The 23,492-nt window shown below is 48.6% G+C and overlaps 1 protein-coding gene across 5 annotated transcripts in view; it reads right to left on the bottom strand.

The window, feature by feature from the left end:
• Nucleotides 1-23,492, bottom strand: part of NAXD (NAD(P)HX dehydratase) — a 68,259-nt gene that overhangs the window by 7,298 nt on the left and 37,469 nt on the right. For 3 of the 5 annotated variants that reach the window (XM_073556834.1, XM_073556833.1, XM_073556832.1), the window contains exons 2-7: nucleotides 13,179-13,329; nucleotides 8,205-8,250; nucleotides 6,878-6,966; nucleotides 6,689-6,797; nucleotides 6,541-6,591; nucleotides 6,360-6,464 (exon numbers count right to left, since the gene is read on the bottom strand). In XM_073556834.1, coding sequence (XP_073412935.1) covers nucleotides 6,360-6,464; nucleotides 6,541-6,591; nucleotides 6,689-6,797; nucleotides 6,878-6,966; nucleotides 8,205-8,250; nucleotides 13,179-13,282 — 504 coding nt within the window. In that variant the 5' untranslated portion in view covers nucleotides 13,283-13,329. Of the gene's footprint in view, nucleotides 1-6,359; nucleotides 6,465-6,540; nucleotides 6,592-6,688; nucleotides 6,798-6,877; nucleotides 6,967-8,204; nucleotides 8,251-13,178; nucleotides 13,330-17,883; nucleotides 18,250-19,252; nucleotides 19,274-20,046; nucleotides 20,884-23,492 lie in introns of those variants that run through there. The other 2 variants (XM_073556830.1, XM_073556831.1) reach the window with 2 other exon arrangements.

The raw sequence follows: 23,492 nt of genomic DNA, 5'->3' as shown, positions 1-23,492 counted from the left end.
GTTCACCAGTTCCGCATACCAAGTCTGTCTCGGCCAGTCTGGAGCCACAAGAATTACTGGAACGCCTTCCGATTTTATCTTTTTGACCACTCTTGGGATCAAGGCAAGAGGTGGAAAAAGATAAGGGAGTTGGAACTGGGACCACGGAATAACTAGGGCGTCGCAAGCGACGGCTAGAGGGTCCCTGGACCTGGCTACGAAGCGCGGAACTTTGTGGTTCATCCGAGATGCCATGAGGTCGACGTCCGGAGAACCCCAGCGCTTGCATATCTGATCGAAGACTGAAGGATGGAGAGACCATTCGCCTGACGCTAGGCCTTGACGACTCAGAAAGTCGGCTGCCCAGTTTTCCACCCCTGGAATGTGAACGGCGGAGATTGCTGGGACGTAACGTTCCGCCCAGCGCAGAATCCTGGCCACCTCTGACATGACTTGGTGGCTGCGCGTGCCGCCCTGATGGTTTATGTACGCCACAGCCGTGGCGTTGTCCGACTGAATGCGGATCGGCTTGCCGACGAGAAGGGGTTGCCAGCGAAGAAGGGCCAGAAAGATCGCTCTGATCTCGAGCAGATTGATAGGAAGAAGAGCTTCCTGTGGGTTCCAGCGTCCTTGAGCCGTCCTCTGGTGAAAAACTGCTCCCCAACCCAGGAGGGTGGCATCGGTGGTGATGACTTGCCACCAAAGTGGGAGGAAGGACCTCCCTTGGAGGACTGATGAAGACATCGTCCACCAAGTGAGGGATTGCCTCACTTTGAGAGGGAGGAGAATGGGCCGGTCCAAGGACCTGGTCGTCTTGTCCCAGACTGAAAGGAGGGACAGCTGAAGAGGACGAAGGTGAAACTGTGCAAAGGGCACTGCTTCCAAGGAAGCCACCATCTTCCCCAGAACTTTCATGCAGAATCGAAGGGGAATGGGCGTTGGCCGTTTGAGGGCTCGAATCCCTTTGAACAGAGCCGCAAATTTTTCCCTCGGCAGAAACACCCGGGCCAGGTTCGTGTCGAACTCCATGCCTAAAAAGGTCAGACACTGAGTGGGGCTGAGAACGGACTTTTCTTTGTTGACTAACCATCCGAGACGGTCGAGAGTATCCAGGGTTATCTGAAGACTTAGGAGACAGTCTTGACGGGACGAGCCCTTGATTAAGAGATCGTCCAGATAAGGAATGATGAGAATCCCTCTGGATCGAAGGATGGCCATGACCGTTGCCATCACTTTCGTGAAAACACGAGGGGCAGAGGCTAGGCCGAAGGGAAAAGCCGTGAACTGGTAATGATTTTCCTGAATCGCAAACCTGAGATATTTCTGATGCTGCAAGCAAACAGGGATGTGAAGATAGGCATCCCGTATGTCCACAGAACAGAGAAATTCTCTGGGCTCCATTGAGGCTATCACCGATCGAAGAGACTCCATTTTGAAAAGAAGAATCTTCACGTGGCGATTGAGCAAATTGAGGTCGAGGATTGGCCGCAGGGAGCCGTCTTTCTTCGGGACTACGAAGAGATTTGAGTAGAACCCTGAAAACCGTTCGTCTGAGGGAACGGGAACAATCACTCCGGCGGAAAGAAGGGAGGAGACGGCCTGAAAGAATCCTGGAATGTGGGACCGTTGTCTTGGAGGTCGAGACGGGAAAAAACGCCCGTCTGGAGGGGACGAAAATTCGATCTTGTAACCGGATGCGATGATTTCCCTGACCCAAGCGTCGTCGACAACCGACAGCCAAGCGTCCATGAAAAAGGAAAGTCTGCCTCCCACCCTGGAAAAACTTCCAGGTGGGGGTGCCCCGTCACTTGGAGGCAAACCTACCGGAACAGACACCTGAGGATCTGGAGTATTGTCCTCTAGATCTCCAGCGGGGAGCGGGCTTGTAAGAAGGTTTCTTCTGCTCTCGCTCCCTAGATGCGGAAGGACGCTCTTGCTGGACAGATCTCTCTGTGGACGAGAACGGACGAAAAGGCCTAAAGGGCCGAAAACCCTTTCTATTAAAAAGGCGTCTTGGTCGAGACTGGGGGAGAGAAGTACTTTTACCCCCAGTGGCATCGGAAATTATTTGATCCAGCTTGGCCCCAAAGAGCCTAGAACTATGGAAGGGCAGATTGGTGAGCGACTTTTTTGAGGTGGTATCCGCGTTCCATGACTTTAACCAAAGAACTCGGCGTACAGCCACTATATTGCTGTTAGCCCTTGCTACGCAACCGGCCGCATCCAAGGAGGCGGCTAAAAGGTATTTACCCGCATGATTAATTTGATCTGCCAGCTCGTCCTGGGGAGCCGCCGCTAAGATGCCACCCAGGAGGAGGCGAAAATAGGGCAGAGGGAGGCGCCGGAGGCCTCAAAGATAGACTTCGCCAAAGATTCTAACTGTCTGTCTGTTGGATCCTTAAGTGATGCACCGTCTGGAAGGGACAGAACCGTCTTAGAGGCTATGCGAGAAACGGGAGGGTCCACTTCAGGGGCTTTGGTCCATTTAGAAAGCAAATCAGTCTCAAATGGGTACAGAACATCTAAATACCTGCGGCCCGAAAAGCGTTGCTCAGGGTGCTCCCAATGTTTGGCTAGAGTAGTATCAAACTCATTGTGGTTTGGAAAAGTTTTGGGTGGGGGCCTTGATCGTTTAAATGGAACAGAACATTCCTGAGGAAGGAGCCTGTCCTGCGTAATCTCCAGGGTTTGGAAGATAGCTGAAAGAAGACTATCGACCATATTTCGTGTTTTAGACATGTCATCTGCTTCTGAACTAGATCCTGATTGAGGATCATCGTCTGACCTAAGGTCGTCCACTGAAGGAGACGGACACCTGGGTGAAGCAGATGGGCCTAGCGAGATGGAAGACGAGCCCGATAGGAGACGCTTCCTGGACATCCTACTCGGCCTGTCCCTCTGAAGGTCGCGGTCAGGAGCGGACGACTCGCCTTGAGAGGTGGTCGGAGCAGCGGTGGCTGTAGATAGCTGAGGCAAACGTTCTAGGACCTGGACCAGGGACTGCGAGACTTTGGTCAGATCGGAGACCGACTGAGACATAGCTACGGCCCATTCTGGGAGAGGAGAAGTGCCCTCATCACGGGAATCTGTGTGCTCCTGAGAGGCAGACATAGCTGAAGGACTGCAGGACGGGCAGAAAGGAGATGGCTGACCCGAAGCCCACTTCTTTTTACAGCGCGCACAGGCGTAATGAGTAGCGGTGGGCCTGAAACAGAGTTCCCTTGCAGGGTTGGGCATAAGGAAAACTGCGCTGAATGGCCACGGGAATTGGGGAAGTACTGCGGAGGAGGGCTAATATTTCTGCATAGACAGAGCCTACCTAGTTCCGGCGAGCAGCAGGAACGCTGAAGTGTCCCCCAGGCAGCGCAGAAAGGCAGGACCGAAAAAACAGGAAATGCCTAATGAGGTGAGCGGTGGGCGGAGCTTAGCGGCTGAGCCGCAATTGGAGCTGACAGACCAGAAGAGAAAAAGGAGCCCTGTGATGGGCTAAAAAAAAGGCGCGAGGACAGCGCGCTCAGAAAGAGGAGGAGGCGCGCTGAGAGCGGGAGCTGAAAGCGAAAGTGAAAGTCGGCACCGCAGCCCCGTGATGGAATCACCTGTGAGGAGAAGCCTGTAAGGAGGTACTGTGCGCGCAGAATAGCTTTGGAGAACCCTGCCCAGCTGTGAGAACGGGGAGAGAAAACCCTGTATTCAGCCCCTTAATATAAGTGGAGAGGCGCGTGGCTAGAGAGCGGCGCCCGTCAGGCAGGGAGAGGGGCGGGAGATTCAAACAGCCTGATGTGTGTGGCTGTCCAGTTTCCCACCGATGTGCCTCTTGGTAATGTTGCGGGCTGGAGGGATCGTACAGGCACTTACCTGACGTCCCTGAAGAGGATGACCACAGGGGCCTCTCACAAGGGTAGTGGTAAGCCGCTGGCCGCTGTCCTCTGTACCCGGATCCTGCAGAAGACGGCATTAACCTCTTGATGGCGAGGAAAATCTTGCGATCGCCGTTTTCCTCTCAGCCCTGTCCCGAGAGAGGGGTGAGGAGGGGAATTTGGCAAGGACCAGCCACCTGTCCACATCCCATAGCACCAGAAGGTGATATGGAAAAAGTCCTGCCAGCGTACTGAGAGGTGCGATGTGGGATCAGCCACACTGCTCGCTCAGCCGCCTGATATGGGAAAGCAGGGTGAACTTCCGCCTGATATGGGAAAGCAGGGTGAACTTCCACCCTGTTTCCCGACTTGAATCTGCAAAACAAAAGACAAAAAAATTAAAAGGTTCCACAAGAACACCTAAAGGAAAGAAAGGTTAATTGCGGATCTTGGAAGATCCCGGTCCGCCTCCTACAGACACTAAGCACAAACTGAGGTGCCTAGTGCCTGTCGGTGGGTGTATACTGCCGGGGAGGAGCTAATTTTCTTGTTTTGCATAGTGTCAGCCTCCTGGCAGCAGCAGCATACACCCATGGTATTCTGTGTCCCCCAATAAGGCGATAAAGAAAACATATTATTGAGTTCAGTATAATGATCGACTCTTGTTTCAGCAGGCAGTCAGAATCCTACCTGTCATATAATTAAAGGGAATCTATCATTAGGATCAACCAAAGATGATACCTTGATATCTGCACTCTGATGTCTTAGGCTAGTTTCATACTAGCATATGGCCGAGGTGCGGAGGGCTGCGGGTTTCCTCCGTGAAGCTTCGCCCCAGGCCACACATCCCCCGTTCTACCCCGCCTGTCGGCATGCAGAGGCATCTGCATTCATCAGCACGGCCTGCGTACCTAATGCTAAAGATAGGGTACGCAAGCCACATGCCGACAGAGGTGGGGCAGAACGGAGGAGGCGCGGCTGGGGGCAGAGCTTCACAGAGGAAGCCCGCAGCCCTCCGCACCTCAGCTGTACGCTAGTATGAAACTAGCCTTACTCCAGAGAAATCCACGTTTTTTCATATGCTAACGAGCTGTTAACTATGAGCCGGACACTGTTGTGCACGAGAAACTGCCTAGAGTTTATTGTAAATGAAAGGGGGCATTACCAGTGTTAGACATGTAATTATACATTAATCTGCAGAGAGGTCAGAACTAACACAGTACAGCAGCGCTAACAGTACAGCAGCAGTGAACTGTATCTCATTACAAACATTGCAGCAGGACTGGCAGCTCTGCTTACATAGCACAGCAGAGCTTGCACAGTACAGCAGAGTTTAGCCTTGTCTCATTGCACTCATATTGGCAGTGATGTCAGCTCTGTTGTACTGCCCCTCTACCTCCAACATTGGCTGCCTGTTAGATGGAAATTGACGCACTAGGAGAGGAACCTGCAGTACAAATGTGTTTGCACAACAGAAGTGAACACTGTCTCATTACAGTCTGCTGCACTGTGTTAGTTCAGATCTCACTGAAGAGCTGTGCATCAGCACAAGAGCAAAGCAGCAATCATTACTTGTATCTCACTGGTAACAGACACTTTTATTTATAATAAGCCCTGGAGGCAGACTCTCAAGCAGATCAGTGTCGGGCCCATAGATCTTAACAGCTCATTTACATATAATAAAGACAAGGATTTCTGTGGAATAAGGCATCGGATGGCAGATAATGAATTATTTGATTCACCGTCCCATGACCTACATGCAGATATAGAAGGTTTAGGAGGGCTGATCCTACTGACATTTCTTTTTAATGCTGCCCGATCCAAAGCCAGCAAGAATTGAAGACCGGCCACCAGCCAGCTGTTTTTGCACCTTTGTGACTAGCTTTAGCTACTTCATAAACATTTACAACCATGTTTCTCTGAGTCGCCTTAGTGAAACATATGGTGTGTATGGAGGTCTGCGCCTGATTCATACTGCCTGTGGTTGGGGCAGCATAAAAAGCATGTGGCAGGTTCCTTCAAAATGTATTTATAAAGAGAATTTTCTGGCTGTATATACAATATATATTTGTAAAACGGTGGACCTCCATAATATAAGAAAAAACTGGGGTCCCATGCTATCTTATTGTAGGTAGTAACAAGTTAGAGAGAGATCAGCCATAACACTAGAACCCACTGGGTACCACCAGAACAGCTCTGACACTTCTAGGCTTGGACTCCAGAAGACTTCTCAAGATGTCCGGTGGTATCTGGCACTAAGATGACAGAGGTTAGCCTCTGTACTATGCTGCCCTTAGTTACAGGTGGCAGGACACCTAACAAAGCCGCTTTAAGGATTAGTCCATAGAGTTCTCTTCCTAGTAGCACCACTTGCATTAGCTGTCCCTTCATGAGCCCAAGATTCTGGGGAATCCTATAATCATATGAATGTAAAGTATTTCTATAAAAGCAGAATCTGCAGAGTATTCTGGAGCCAAGTATCTAACATTTACATGAACAAGCATTGTCACTGAATATATTTACCACCGCTTCATACAGTCTACTGAACTCCATGAAGTTTGGGGTGAGGACAGCCCTCTGATAGCCTTGAATAACGGAAGGTTGTTGGGCAATCAGCCAAAGTCCATCCTAAAAGACAGGGAAACATCTACTTGGTGCCAAACGAAATCTAGAAATGTCCGAAGAATAAAAGCGGCATACTCACTGCATCTATAACCAGCGGAATGCCTTTCGCCTTGGCTTTTTCAATGATACCCTGGGGATGAAAAATGGGCATGAATACGTCATAAGGATTATACATGGAACTTGTAATGACTTGAGGCTAACACTGGTTCTCGCTGTGATAGTAATACCTTTGCCGTGTCCAGCATGGAATCATTTCGTCCCAAACCCGGTCCTATTACTAGAGTGTGCAGTCTTGGAAGCCATTTTTCTATCTCATGCAATGCATTGGGATGATCACTGTGTGAATATCATATATAAGCAATGTACAGTGAGAACATGAAGGTAATCCATTATTAATGGTACTGATGAACACTTACAGAACTGGATGTACAATCAGCTCTGGACTGTACGACTTTATCACCGTCGCTGCATCTTTGGTACAAAATACCTGGGACAAATCTGCACCCTATGAAAAGTAATATACAGGAGGTCAGAGCGCAGGCCTGGGCTATGGAGAATACAATATAATGCCAATATAATAGTTTTGTAACATCAAGGATGAGAGCTTTCCAGCCATTACCATATTACATATTGTATGGCTTTATAACAGCTTATTGGCACAAAAGAGACAGACGTGTGTAATATTAAACGTTTTATAGTTCAAGCTGGCCATTCACATTACACAGTGATTCATAGGATCAATATGGCCAACGCCAACATGTATGACTGACCTTGTGGATCGGGGTCATCATTAAATCAATTTACTGCATACATACAGGGAAATGTATCATATCTAGTGTATAGGACATCCAGATTCCAGCTCTCGTTTGCAACTGAATATTGAAATCCAATTTTTTTTTTTATTTTTTTTTTTTAGAGCAACTGTTCTTATGTTCTTTTGCACTGGGTTTCATAAATCTCCTTCATAATTTAACCCAATCTCCAATAATAGCCAAAATGGTTGATAACCTGTCAAGACCAACACTGGTAAGTCGCCAGCCATCATCAGGGAAAACATTTTAAAGGGGTTGTCTACTTATACTCACTCACCTTACGGTGCCGTGCCGGCACTCACGATCTCGAGGCTCATATTGAGGTTATGTCACGTCAGCCCAGCACCCAATCAGCACTGGTGTCACTGTCCTCGCCTTCACACGTATTGAACATTAAAAGGAAGCCAGGGTTGCGACTGCTCTCTGACTTTCTCTTATCGTGTGATTTATCTGAAGGCGGAGACAGACGCCAGCACCGACTGCGCGCTTGGCTGATGTGACATAACCTCATTATGAGCCTCGAGATCGCGAGTGCCGGCATCGGAGGTGAGTGAGTATAAGGGTATGTGCAGGGTATTTTAGCTGCGGTGTACAGTACCATTCAAATGAATGGTAACCAAAAACCGCTGTGTAGACGGTGCGGATAAATTGTGGAGATGGGGAAACCGCAGGCTAAACCGCAGGTCTTTTGACCTGCGGTTTTTGCAAAATCTGTGCGGATTAATCCGCAGCTTCTGCACACACCCTAAGTGTTTTTATTTTAATGGGCCAAAACATGAGGTACGAGAAAGGGTTATCCTAGTAGCGGTCAACCCCATTAAATGGCCAGTTTTTAATAATTTTCCCCTAATGAGTATGGACAGCTATACGATACTGCATTGTTCTTTATACACAAAGTGATGTGATTTTCCATTTGTAACAATTTACTCACCACTTTAAGTGCTGAAATTGCTGCAAAGTACGGAGCACCGGTATACCTATAACAAAGTCAAAGCATTTTTAAATCCAGCTGCATTAAAAATACGCAATACACATACTCTGCTGAACACAGGAAACTAGCACCGGGCCTGCCTCTGCTGAACACAGGCAGAAGAGGAAACTAGCACCGGGCCTGCCTCTGCTGAACACAGCAGAAGAGGAAACTAGCACCGGGCCTGCCTCTGCTGAACACAGGCAGAAGAGGAAACTAGCACCGGGCCTGCCTCTGCTGAACACAGGCAGAAGAGGAAACTAGCACCGGGCCTGCCTCTGCTGAACACAGGCAGAAGAGGAAACTAGCACCGGGCCTGCCTCTGCTGAACACAGGCAGAAGAGGAAACTAGCACCGGGCCTGCCTCTGCTGAACACAGGCAGAAGTGGAAACTAGCACCGGGCCTGCCTCTGCTGAACACAGGCAGAAGTGGAAACTAGCACCGGGCCTGCCTCTGCTGAACACAGGCAGAAGTGGAAACTAGCACCGGGCCTGCCTCTGCTGAACACAGGCAGAAGTGGAAACTAGCACCGGGCCTGCCTCTGCTGAACACAGGCAGAAGTGGAAACTAGCACCGGGCCTGCCTCTGCTGAACACAGGCAGAAGTGGAAACTAGCACCGGGCCTGCCTCTGCTGAACACAGGCAGAAGTGGAAACTAACACCGGGCCTGCCTCTGCTGAACACAGGCAGAAGTGGAAACTAACACCGGGCCTGCCTCTGCTGAACACAGGCAGAAGTGGAAACTAGCACCGGGCCTGCCTCTGCTGAACACAGGCAGAAGTGGAAACTAGCACCGGGCCTGCCTCTGCTGAACACAGGCAGAAGTGGAAACTAGCACCGGGCCTGCCTCTGCTGAACACAGGCAGAAGTGGAAACTAGCACCGGGCCTGCCTCTGCTGAACACAGGCAGAAGTGGAAACTAGCACCGGGCCTGCCTCTGCTGAACACAGGCAGAAGTGGAAACTAGCACCGGGCCTGCCTCTGCTGAACACAGGCAGAAGTGGAAACTAGCACCGGGCCTGCCTCTGCTGAACACAGGCAGAAGTGGAAACTAACACCGGGCCTGCCTCTGCTGAACACAGGCAGAAGTGGAAACTAACACCGGGCCTGCCTCTGCTGAACACAGGCAGAAGTGGAAACTAGCACCGGGCCTGCCTCTGCTGAACACAGGCAGAAGTGGAAACTAGCACCGGGCCTGCCTCTGCTGAACACAGGCAGAAGTGGAAACTAGCACCGGGCCTGCCTCTGCTGAACACAGGCAGAAGTGGAAACTAGCACCGGGCCTGCCTCTGCTGAACACAGGCAGAAGTGGAAACTAGCACCGGGCCTGCCTCTGCTGAACACAGGCAGAAGTGGAAACTAGCACCGGGCCTGCCTCTGCTGAACACAGGCAGAAGTGGAAACTAGCACCGGGCCTGCCTCTGCTGAACACAGGCAGAAGTGGAAACTAGCACCGGGCCTGCCTCTGCTGAACACAGGCAGAAGTGGAAACTAGCACCGGGCCTGCCTCTGCTGAACACAGGCAGAAGTGGAAACTAGCACCGGGCCTGCCTCTGCTGAACACAGGCAGAAGTGGAAACTAGCACCGGGCCTGCCTCTGCTGAACACAGGCAGAAGTGGAAACTAGCACCGGGCCTGCCTCTGCTGAACACAGGCAGAAGTGGAAACTAGCACCGGGCCTGCCTCTGCTGAACACAGGCAGAAGTGGAAACTAGCACCGGGCCTGCCTCTGCTGAACACAGGCAGAAGTGGAAACTAGCACCGGGCCTGCCTCTGCTGAACACAGGCAGAAGTGGAAACTAGCACCGGGCCTGCCTCTGCTGAACACAGGCAGAAGTGGAAACTAGCACCGGGCCTGCCTCTGCTGAACACAGGCAGAAGTGGAAACTAGCACCGGGCCTGCCTCTACTGCACACAGGCAGAAGGGGAAACTAGCACCGGGCCTGCCTCTGCTGCACACAGGCAGAAGAGGAAACTAGCACCGGGCCTGCCTCTGCTGAACACAGGCAGAAGGGGAAACTAGCACCGGGCCTGCCTCTGCTGCACACAGGCAGAAGTGGAAACTAGCACCGGGCCTGCCTCTGCTGAACACCGGCAGAAGTGGAAACTAGCACCGGGCCTGCCTCTGCTGCACACAGGCAGAAGTGGAAACTAGCACCGGGCCTGCCTCTGCTGCACACAGGCAGAAGTGGAAACTAGCACCGGGCCTGCCTCTGCTGCACACAGGCAGAAGGGGAAACTAGCACCGGGCCTGCCTCTGCTGAACACAGGCAGAAGTGGAAACTAGCACCGGGCCTGCCTCTGCTGAACACAGGCAGATATGCCCAAGAAGAAACATTTTCCGATTTTTTTTCACTAAAATTGAAAACTACAATATTCATGTTTTGTTTTTTTTTTTTTAAGCCTGTGGCCCTTGTTCAACTAGTCATCAAAAGATATAAAAATGTAACCTCATGGCAACTACAGCAATTTATTAAAACACCAGGGCAAATAAGAAATTAAAGGCCCACAGACAAGCCAATAATAATGAAAAGAATGTCCATAGGAATGCTGGTTTCCAACTATCAGCCCTTGTAAACAGGGCGGTAAACACCTAATGAGTCAACCAAACAAGTGTTTGGGTGCCATGATTTTTGAAGATATAATGATTAAATAACCCTGCAGTAAATAAACAACATAGTGCATGAAAATAATATACGATATTTAGTTAAAACGTTTTTATGCTTTTTGATGAACAAAAATGCAAAAGTCACCCCACCACTCCACAGTGACCGTAATTGGAACAGTCCTAACACTAACTAGTTCATACCTTTGAAGTAAAGGTAGAGTAGGAACATCTCTGCTCTATTGAAGACTGGGCTGCAGAGCCCCATTATCGGATTCCTAAAGCCTTTATGTTGGAGGAGTAAAAAGGTCTATATGCTGAGTGATGGACAGAAGAGAACAAGTTTATTTGGGAACAACCCTCAAAGGAATCGGTCACCAATTTTTTGCTACCTCATGCAAGAGCAGCATGATGTAGGAAAAGAGACCCTGATTCCAGCAATGTGTTAGTTTAATGGATGCGGCTGTTGTGACAGAGTTTTTAAATGTAGCAGAGCTCAAGAAAGCTGCGTCCCCACCCATAATTAGCAGCATTTTGTGTATAATATTGGCAGTAAGCTGCTAATCAGTGGTGGGGACATGGATAAACATGAGCTGTAGTCCTGTAGTGTTAAGGTACTGTCACACTTAGCGATGTACCAGCGATATGACGCGGTCAGGATCGCTGGTGCATCGCTAAGTGGTCGCTAGTGAGCTGCCAAACAGGCAGATCTCACCAGCGACATCGCTGGGGACGGGGGTCGCTACTTACCTGTCACACTAGGCAATCCTGCGTCCTCCCGCCCGGCTCCACGCTCGTCTCTCCACAGGAAGCGGACGACGAGAAGCGGTCCTGAACGTTCTCGCGCGATCAGCGATAACCAGCGGGGGAGCGGGTCGTAGGTAAGTATCACACACAGCGATATCGCTAGCAATATCGCTATAACGTCACAAGTTATAGCGATATTGCTAGCGATATCGCTTAGTGTGACAGTACCTTTAGTCTCTTGCTGATAAAACATTCATTGTATTAAAAACAACAGCAAGCAGCATAATAAGTGACATCACTGGAGTCAGTGTCTCATCCCCCATCTCATTGCTGCCCTCAGATTAAAAGGCAAAAACCTGCAGACAGATTTTCCCCCAAGTCAGTGTAAAAATCATCAGCACCAGCAACACATCATCCTGAGAAGACATGCAAATAAAGTGATATTTATGTGCACAGAACAATCGTTAATGATTGCAGGTTTTATTTTTTTTTTTATTTATTTTTTTTTTTTTAAAACATTTTTATCCCATAGGCTGTGTGCCCACGAGGAGTTTTTGAGGCTGCATCACAGACGCAGCGTCTTACAGTTCCAGCAAAGTGGATGGGATTTATAGAGCACTCATGCACACTGTGCTGCTTCTTTACTCAGCGTACACTGACCCGCGGTGCGAGTTTCGAATTCGCAACATGAGAATTTCTCTTGCAGGTATGCAGAGTTTTATGTGCGGATTTTTCTCAAGGATTGTATTAGATGTGGAAAATCCACAGGTAAAAAAAAATTATTTTTTTTTTAGTGTTTTCCGCTGCAGACGCGCATCTGAAACGCATGTAATCCGCACATGACTGATCAAAGTTTTGTCACAGCCAAATGCCAGGAAGTATCAAAAATAAAAGCCGCTTCATTTAAACACGACATATCAGCAAGAAACAAAAACTGCAGAGTCGATAACACAAAAAAGCATGTAGAAAAAAAAAAAAACACCACGTAACCCAAATTACATAATAGGTGCAGAAAATCTGCAACATTAGAAGCTCATGGCAAGAATGCAGTCTTAGGGCTTGTGCACACGTCGCAGATTTGCTAGCAAAACCTAAAGCAATCCTGATGCCAGCAAAGTGAATGAGAAGCCTGAAGGGTCGTGCACACGTTGAGAATTTTTGACTTGCAGATTTGGTGCAGAAAATAATCTTCAGCATGTCATTTCTTTGTGTTTTCTTGCCAGCATTTTTAACCATTGACCTCACTCAAAAACGCATAAAAAACGAGCGTTTTCCTGCCAAGACATGCAGAAACGGTGCAGAAATTTCTGCATCCATTGACTCATCATGTGCACACAGCCTTAAGGGTTTTTTCCCCCCATACAAGTGTAAGTGAAGCTGCATGAAACAAATCCCTGAGCGGCAGCACAGACCCCATGTGTGCTGCCTCGGCTGGGCATGATGTCCGCCCACGTTTGAGTCCGACCTATATAGATGATCCTTGCTCTGGATAAGAACTCTACAAGTATACAGATATCCCGTTATCGCCCTTTGCGTTCGCTAACCAAAGACCCCCAGGAGCCCAGGACATAGATGTGCTTACTCTTGACAGCCGCCAACAATGCCAATCTTTCCATCTTGACCTTTGTGCTTTTTCGATGTAAGCGGGGGGATGACATTTCTGACCAGCTGGAAGATATTCTCCATGTCCTTGGCAGGCCGTGTGGGACGCAGAGAGAACGATCTCTCTAAAACTAAAGAAAAGGACAACATTAGTTTTCCAGAAACCAGGATAAGCAAAAATCCATGTGCACCAGTTCCAGAGGCTTCCTCCAGACACCATATAGATGAACTGCCTGACTATACACCCTGGGGGCATCATGAGTTACACCACAATACAGACTAAGCTCGGACATAGCTGCCAATATCTATGGGGGGCCCGGAGAGATGATTGTCGGGGGAGCTAAGGATCTGGCATTAGCCACAGCCAGACTCTCATAGAGAGCACCAGAGTGCTTGTACTGAGCGTTCCTGTGTATGGGAGAGACAGGCGAGATAGCTATGGGCCTAACCATCAGTTGACCAACAGCTATCTAAGGTGTATGGGAGATAAAAAGGAATATTCTCATCTTTAAGATCCTATCCGAATATGTAGAAGGTGTAATAATAATATTAGCAAATACCTCCAATTAGAAATGTAGTACAGTTCTTCTGATTTGTTATGTCACTTACCCAATGTGCAAAAGATTGCAGTAGCTTAGGAATCCATGGTTATGACCACTCATAGTGACATCTAGTGGTCGTAACCATGGATACCTAGACTACTGCAATGCCTGCACAAGGGGTAAGTGACATAGCTCATCAGAAGAACTATACTATATTTCTAATTGGAGGCATTTGCTAATATTATACCAACTACATATTGGGATAGGATCATGGGGATGGAAAAACCCTTTAGGTGACTTAGCCAAGTAAAATAACTTGGGTATTATAAAGGAAAAAAAAAAAAAAAAAAGGCTGAAGGGGGGTGGGGTTGGAGATAAGGCAACATACTGGTACGCACAGGTACCCTGGGAATCTGCACAAAACTGCGGACATTTCTGAACTTGGTACCGACGCTGACATGGGGTACCACAGGGCTCTGTCCTGGGCCCTGCATTGTTCAACATCTTTATCAACGATTTAGATGAAGGAATTGAGGGTAAACTGATTAAATTTGCTGATGACACAAAGCTAGGAGGGATAGCTAATACTAGAGGAGAGAGAGGATTCAAAAAGATTTAAATAAACTGGAGAAGTGGGCAGCAACTAACAGAATGGTTTTTAACAGGGAGAAATGCAAAGTACTACATCTGGGCAATAAAAATGAAAAAAGCATATATAGAATGGGAGGAATAGGGCTAAGTGACAGCACATGTGAAAAAGACTTGGGTATACTAATAGATCACAGACTGAATATGAGTCAACAGTGTGATGCAGCAGCAAAAAAGGCAAATGCAATTCTAGGATGTATTAACAGAAGCATACAGTCTAGATCACGTGAAGTCATTATTTCCCTCTACTCCTCTTTGGTCAGACCTCATCTGGAATATTGTGTCCAATTTTGGGCACCACATTTTAAAAAAGACATCAACAAACTGGAGCAAGTTCAGAAAAGAGCGACCAGAATGGTGACCGGTCTGCAAACCCTGTCTTATGAGGAAAGGTTGCAGGATTTGGGAATGTTTAGTTTGCAAAAGAGAAGACTGAGAGGAGACTTAATAGCTGTCTACAAATATCTAAAGGGCTGTCACATTGTAGAAGGATCAACTTTATTCTCATTTGCACAAGGAAAGACTAGAAGCAATGGGATGAAGCTGAATGGGAGGAGACACAGATTAGATATTAGAAAAAACTTTTTGACAGTTAGAGTGATCAATGAGTGGAACAGGCTGCCACGAGAAGTGGTGAGTTCTCCTTCAATGGAAGTCTTCAAACAGAGGCTGGACAGACATCTAACTGGGATGATTTAGCGAATCCTGCTTTGAGCAGGGGGTTGGACCAGATGGCCCAGGAGGTCCCTTCCAACTCTACGATTCTATGTAAAATAATAGTTTGGACGGGGGTCTGATCAAAAATCTCCTAAAAAACACAGTTTGCAATAAACTGATGTGTACAGAACTCATTTCTTCAATACTTAGTTTTTCCCCCCAGGAATATGACTTTCCTTTTTGTTGTATTATACATTGGACAATTCTAATTCTTCATCATAAGATTGTTTAGATTGCTCATGGGAAATTGATAATCTTCACTCCCATAACTTATCTGACAAGAATCCGGACCAAAATAAGTGGCTGCCTTCCATGCAGAAAGCTGACATACCCCAAGTGTCTGCAGCATAAGCTGATCTCTTCCCGTCCCCAGCAATGCACCTGCCTTTCTGGAATCTCTCCCATTAACACCAAAATATGGAAAGTGATGTATAAAGAAACAAAAAGCACTGCATAATGCTCTAAGAAAAAAATATTAGAAGATCTGCTTATTTCTCAAAAGGTCTACATTCTTTCCCACTGCGGCAGAAGTTCATAGACTCCAAGCCTAAGGAGTCCTGGCTGCGAGCCCAGGATTAGTATTACACTCACTGACGCTACATGATAGTGATATGGAAGTCATTCAGTGTCATGTAGAGGCAGCGAGGGATTCTCGTCTGCGGGAATCGGTTATCCTTCTGGTACTAGAAACTACAACTCACAATGCAACTAACACCAAACTTTAGTTTAAGGGATTATCCACTTTATGGACAAAATCAGACAACGTATTAACCCCTTAACCACCGATACGCCTTTTAAAGGCGGCAGTTAAGGGTCTTTTTCCCTCAGCGCCGCTTTTTAACAACCCTGAGAAATTAAGGGTATAGTGCCCTACCAAGTGCCGGAAAATCTCCGGGGTCTCTGCTACCCCAGAGAACATGATGCGGGTTGGTTTTTACTGTCCCCAGTCTTGTGATTGCTGTTATTCACTGAATAACGGCAATCACAAAAAAAAGGTCTGATTTTCCACTCATTTCTCTCTCCTTTGATATGATCTAGCATATCAGAGAGAGGTGTGGGGTCTCCTGAGCCCCCCCCCCGGTAACTCCGCCATCCGCGGGCCCTCCTGCTCCATCCCTCCACATCTTCTTTCTGGAAGAAAATGGCAGGTGAATGCGCAACATAAAAATGTTTATAACGAATATCTATCCTGAAGGTTGGTCTCCATTATCAGATTAGTTGGGGTCCAGCCCCCCGCATCCCCTACTAATCAGCTGTTATCAAGCAGCAGTCCGATGTAACCAGTTCAGCTCCTATAGAAAGATAAGACTTTTTTTTTTTTTTTTATAATGGCCTTCTATATGAGGAGTCCAATGAAAGCCAAAGGTCTCATTTTCTTTCTGTCTGGTGTAAATGGAGTCACAGCCTACTGCTTTATTTCTGTATACGCTCAGCAGTTAGCTCTGGAACATGCTCCTCTGATAGCTTAATATACTAAACGACAAAACTGCTGTATATATAATGCTTCCTATCCATGGTAAAGGGAACCTAATTCCCCAAACAGTATTAGCTCTGTATGTGAATATAGTGCCAATGCTGCCAGTCCTCCTTACTGAAAGTGTGGCTACCAGGATGACATGCGCTTACTGCCTCCGGGGAGCGGGAGAGCTATGACTGTTCTGCACAGATGTGCCTCTATGCCCGAGAGCTGGCTTCCTTGCAGGAATCAGAGCGATCTCCGGTCCTGGCCATTACCGCTGGCTTCCTTGTGGTTGCCAAGTGCCTTTTAGCCCCTTCCCAATAAATGAGGGTTATAACTGTCTTTAGGCACATGCGGAAAGTAAGCAGAACAATGCATTCCTATGTGGGCGGAATCCCCGCGATTCCACAAAATTAATGAGCATGCTGCAGATTCTTCCACGATGCGCAGCATTGCGGAATCCCATATGAATGCATGGGATGCTTTTTTTTTTTTTTGCGTTTTCGCAGCAAAAACGAGCGTTAAAAACCGCCGGGAAAAAAACGCGACGTGTGAACACAGCCTTAGGTGACCCAAGCTGCTGTTACATCCACACGAGCGTACTTGAGACTTGTATTACATGATTTTAGTGAATGCTATTACGGTAATTATTTTATACTTTTCTATAATCATTTAGTCAATTTATATATCTTTGATAACTCTGTGTTTGTATTCGCTTTATAAGCGTTATTCATATAACCAATCACACAGGGCGTTGTACACTGACAGACGCTGGGTGCTTTCTTGCCTCTGATGCAATGTTTTTATTGGACCAACAATGATAGACCGAGAAATTGTAACTCACCCCAATTATTTGTTCTTTCAGGAAAAAGAGGGTTATCGCGACAATGCCGGAGAGATGCCTCCAGGTGACCAAAACCCATGCAGACAAGCAGTTTGGCGCAGTTTTAAAATGGATTATTAATGGTCCTATGAATTTGAGCAAAACTGTTTAGCAGTAAAATTGGACATCTTTTACTGAACAGACCGGTACTGGTAACAAGTAACAGCAATAATGTCACATGACCTAACAATTTGCGTACCATACTAAACAGCGCGGTTTTCACCCCTTTTTGTGCCCATCTTGATTTCACTGTCTCTTCTCCCTGAGAACCTCTGATTTCAGTACCCCTGAAGGAAAATGCAACCTATAACAGAGCCTTACTCACTGCCCACAATTCAGTGCTTCAAAGGGTTGTGTGTTGTACACAAGACTAGACCCTGCGGCCGCGTGCGACTAGACCCTGCGGCCTGACATAACTGAAACATACTAGTTGTACCTATTGGAGGAGAAAATGGTGAAGCAGTAGTAAAGTGCATTGAGTCCCCATACGTCCGCACATTGCCTCGTATGGGGCTGCTGACCCGGCTGTGACCTCCCATCTGAGCGCTGGAGGAGATGCCATTTAGTAACTGTCCCAGCATCTGTAGCATTTGGATTTCTCGGTTGTGCTCTGATTCTCGCCGCTTGTCTTCAATCTGCAGCCGCTGTTCTTCATACTTGTAAAACCTTTCCTCTGCATTCACACTCTGCTGAAGGAAACGCTCCATCATCTTGTCCAAACTTAAGCCCAAGTGGCGCTTCTTAGACTTTTTAAGCTGAGGTATCTGAGATGGATTGGTCTTAGCATGAACAGATTTATAACCTGAGGTGAGAAGAAGTTAGACATGGTTTATTAATGCTTCAAGAAGTGCATTAAACATAAAATGAAGAGCGGCCTGTCTGCTAAGGAAGGCCTTACATTTGCACGTTGGTCGAGATGTGCCAGTAATATGGTCGCCATCACTATCAGATAGCGGCACAATGAGAGCCTTCAGTCTGAGAACATCGCATCGCCGTGATCTCGGCCCAGTCTGCATGCTGTGCCGGACTTATTCTCGTCTTCCTTCTCTTTGGAAATCTCACTACTACAGTACAAATCCACTAATATGTTCTAGCTGATGATCAGAATGCAGGTGACCAGCCTTATTTACATGCATTAGCCAAGCAATAAGCACCTGCAATCTCAGAAGCATGCAAGTGACATTCTGGGGACTGCAGCCCTTGTCCATCAACGCACTGGAACAACGCTACAGATCTCCCATGACTGCCTGAAGGTCTTCCACAAATATTGGCCACCATGATGGACCCTTGGAAGGTAGGGGATCTGTCAGCGGTGCTAAACAAGCCAGCTGATCCTAGGCAGATACTAGTCTAGTCCGCATGGGAGATAAACTGAACAGGAGCTGGTAGCCACATCCACAGCACTGCGGGGCGCTAATCCAGGGCACTAGACCCTGCCAGCTTCTTACCAACCTCGGTCCCAGGGTGATGGGTTTAGTTTTAGTAACTGAACACCCATTGGACAACCCCTTATTAATGGACCCGAGGAGCCGAAGAAAAAAACCCCCACACACTACTCACCTTCAGAACATGTACTGCAGCCGCTGACACCAACATCCAGGAGGGCGTCACGTGAGCACTGCAGCAATTTATATTCTGTCCAAGCATAATCACTGGGGAAAGTCAAATATGATGGTGGCAGCTGATCAGCTGTCACCGATTGGCTGCTGCACTCATGTGATGACTCCACTGGATATCGATGCTAGTAGACTGGAGGGGGGCGAAGCTCTGAGTATGTAGGAGCTGGACTATTTTACTTTTCTTACCTCCTTGGGCCCACTAACAAGGAGGCAGCCCCCCACGATGGCACACTAACAAGGAGGCAGCCCCCCACGATGGCACACTAACAAGGAGGCAGCCACACACGATGGCCCATTCCCCCCCCCGAGACGGCCCATTAATAAGGGGGCCATCCCGCGCAGTGGCCCATTAATAAGGGGGCCGTCCCCCGCAGTGGCCCATTAATAAGGGGGCCGTCCCCCGCAGTGGCCCATTAATAAGGGGGATTGTCCTCCGCAGTGGCCCATTAATAAGGGGGATTGTCCTCCGCAGTGGCCCATTAATAAGGGGGATTGTCCTCCGCAGTGGCCCATTAATAAGGGGGATTGTCCTCCGCAGTGGCCCATTAATAAGGGGGATTGTCCTCCGCAGTGGCCCATTAATAAGGGGGATTGTCCTCCGCAGTGGCCCATTAATAAGGGGGATTGTCCTCCGCAGTGGCCCATTAATAAGGGGGCCGTCCCCCGCAGTGGCCCATTAATAAGGGGGATTGTCCTCCGCAGTGGCCCATTAATAAGGGGGATGTCCTCCGCAGTGGCCCATTAATAAGGGGGATTGTCCTCCGCAGTGGCCCATTAATAAGGGGGATTGTCCTCCGCAGTGGCCCATTAATAAGGGGGATTGTCCTCCGCAGTGGCCCATTAATAAGGGGGCCGTCCTCCGCAGTAGCCCATTAATAAGGGGGCCCATCACCTGACCCAGATCACAGCCCCCTCCTCCATGCTGTAAGGTGTGTGGTTACTATGGCGACAGGGCACATTAGTGACACAGGGGCACTCACCCTCGTCAGGGGGCAGCGGGATGGCGAAGCTCGGGCCATCTTCCACCTTGATGGGCAGCTCCGTGTAGCAGGACGAGCCTTCCCCCGAGTCCTCGGTGAAGTTGTCTTGGGAGGACTCGGGCCCCCCGTCGCCCTCTATGTCCTCCTCCTCGGGGTCTGCGGGCAGCTCCTCTCTGCTGGGGGGCTCTGGGCGGAGGAGCAGGATCCCGGGGGGCTCTACGCCGGTAGCCGGGGCCGGCCGGGTGCGCAGGATGCGGTCCATCTCGTCGTAGTAGCGGCAGATCTTCCGGGCGTGCCCGTTCTTCTGGAAGCCCTCCCGGGCCTGGTAGTACTGGCGCTTGAGGCCCTTGATGCGGATGCGGCACTGCTCCGGTGTCCGCTCGAAGCCCAGCTCGCTGAGCCGCCCGGCCACGTCCCGGTACACATGGCTGTTACGGAAATTCCCGTCCAGGGCCGACTGCACGTCCGCCTCCCCCCAGATGTCCAGCAGCGCTCGGGTCTCCATGTCCGACCACAGGAAGCCCCGGGTGCTTGTGATGAGCCGCCGCATACACACCGACATCCCGCCCGCCCGCACAGTCCCCAGGATACACGGAACGGAGCCCTCACATCCGCAGCCGGCACCCCCGGGAGGCTACCGGCTCCGAGCAGCAGACGTGCCCGGCGCACACATTACTGGAGCAGTGACCTGGTCACACAGCGCGGCGGCAGCGAGGAGCAGCTCCCGGACTCATGCATGGCTGCGCCGCTGAAGACCTGCGGGGAGTCCACATTCCATGCTGTCACTTTTCAATAAAGCTTTGGATAGTCAAAATCCTGACACATTATTATAAACAAAAACACCACGCGGGTGTGCAGTGACGTAACTACCCGTCCTGTCAGCAGATTAGTGTGCACATGGTGCGTACAGTATAAAGCAACCAATCAGATTTTCTCATATTGTAACCAGTTCTAGAAAAGTAAGAGCAGGCGTTTGATTGGTTGACATGAGCAGCAGCTACACTAGCATTAGTGATTATAAATAAGGGTCAGGCTATAGCAGAGGTCTCAAACTGCATTCCTCAAGGGCCACAAACAGGTCGTGTTTTCAGGAATTCCTTAGCATTGCACAAGGTGCTGGAATCATTATCTGTGCAGGTGATTAAATTTATCACCTGTGCAATACGAGGAAATCCTGAAAACATGACCTGTGTGCGGCCCTTGAGGAATGCAGTTTGAGACCTCTGGCCCTATAGCCATGTGATGCGTCAGCCAGCACTTATGGGGTTATTCACACCTTTATGGGTAAAGGCTAGTGATTACTACTAAAAATCTCCGCTGGCAAGAAAGAAGGGATTTCGGGCCACTGCTGCACTCAAGCTCTGGGCATGTGGCCACCACTGCTAAAAGAGACCTTTCCAATAGAGCCATAATTGCGCCTCAGGGGCCAGCCATATTGCTGGCACACTACTAGGCTGGTAAAGTGACCTGCGGATTGACACATGGACAATGGAATAGGTGTCAAACCGCAACGGAATCCGCAGGAAGAATTTACATGCTGCGGATTTGAAACCACAGCTTTTCCGCACGGGAAAAACGCAGCGTGTGCACTTAGGATTTGAAAACCCATAGGATAACATACTGTACACTGCAGAACTGCTGCGGACCCGCAGGGCCAAATTCGCAGCAGAATCCGCAGCGTGTGCACTAGGGTGACCGCAAAAAATCGATGTCAGAATTTTGTCCGTCTGAACCCCACAAAACGATTCCCCTTTCCAGATATTGAGAGAGCCAAAATTTCAGCTCGATCAAACGACGTTAACCCATGCCGCTCGTCGCTCAAAGTTTGAAAAAATCCAAATTGAGGTATTTTAAGATTTAGGTATTTTGCATGGTCTGTTAGACTATAAAGAATGTGACAACAACATTGCAGAAATAGCCCTGACCAAATTTTCGAACCATTTGTGGTATTTGAATGCAGAGTTGGTGGGATTATCGTTTTTTGATCCCACCATTACAGACAATGAAAAGTTGTTAATGGCTAATAAATTGCTCAGTAACACAGATGAACCATCAGAGCACGCTAACCTACATGAGTTGATAATTTTACATAGTTATCTAATCTATTCTAGACCTTTTGTTAAAGTAGTTTTTGAAACGTCAGAATATAATGCTCGGCATTTGCTTACAACTTGCAGGACATATTGCTTTGTTCTTCATCTTTTGTCAGAAGGTCATTAAAGTCGGTTACTTCCTACCTCTTTTAATTTTTCTTTCCTAACTTTTGGATTTACAACCCTAGCGTGCTCTGATGGTTCATCTGTGCTACTGAGCAATTTATTAGCCATTAACAACTTTTCATTGTCTGTAATGGTGGGATCAAAAAATGATAATCCCACCAACTCTGCATTCAAATACCACAAATGGTTTGAAAATTTGGTCAGGGCTATTTCTGCAATGTTGTTGTCACATTCTTTATAGTCTAACAGACTATGCAAAATACCTAAATCTTAAAATACCTCAATTTGGATTTTTTAAAACTTTGAGCGACGAGCGGCACAGGTTAACGTCGTTTGATCGAGCTCAAATTTTGGCTATCTCAATATCTGGAAAGGGGAATCGCTTTGTGGGGTCCAGACGAACAAGATTCTGACATTTTCCCCCCCCATATGAGATCCGGTCACCCTAGTGTGCACACACCCTTAGGAGCGCACTGCCCCAGGCTCATATCTCCATGGGAGAGCGGGGAGTCCAGGCTAGCAGTGCAATGATGCCTCAAGAACACACGATTAAGAGCACGATGCCCCTCATATCACCATGGGAGAGAAGGGAGTCCGGGCTAGTGGTGCAATGATGCCACAGGTATACATGATTAGGAGCGCGCTGCCCCTATCACCATGGGAGAGCGGGGAGTCCGGGCTAGCAGTGCAATGATGCCTCAGGTATACATGATTAAGAGCACGCTGCCCCTCATATCACCATGGGAGAGCGGGGAGTCCGGGCTAGCGGTGCAATGATGCCTCAGGAACACACGAATAGGAGCGTGTGGCCCCTATCACCATGGGAGAGCAGGGAGTCCGGGCAAGCAGTGCAATGATGCCTCAGGTATACATGATTAGGAGTGTGTGGCCCCTATCACCATGGGAGAGAGGGGAGTCCAGGCTAGCGGTACAATGATGCCTCAGGTATACATGATTAGGAGCGTGTGGCCCCTATCACCATGGGAGAGCGGGGAGTCCGGGCTAGCAGTGCAATGGTGCCACTGGTCCAAACTATCATTCACGCAGGAGTAGACTGACCAGGAAACCTGAGATGGAGGCTAGAGAGCGGCGCGCTCCTGCACAATCATTTTATATACGAAAACAGGGTGCACCACAATTGGGTATCAAAAACAGGGTTCTACATCGGGTAGAGAACAACTAATGGCATGAGAAGAGGAAAAGACAGTACATACCGATGAGCACCCC

This window comes from Dendrobates tinctorius, unplaced genomic scaffold (genome assembly GCF_039654945.1).
Source record: "Dendrobates tinctorius isolate UK_male_01 unplaced genomic scaffold, ASM3965494v1 ptg000240l, whole genome shotgun sequence".
In the NCBI taxonomy this organism is placed as follows: domain Eukaryota; kingdom Metazoa; phylum Chordata; class Amphibia; order Anura; family Dendrobatidae; genus Dendrobates; species Dendrobates tinctorius.
This window is presented reverse-complemented; position numbering and strand designations above follow the sequence as displayed.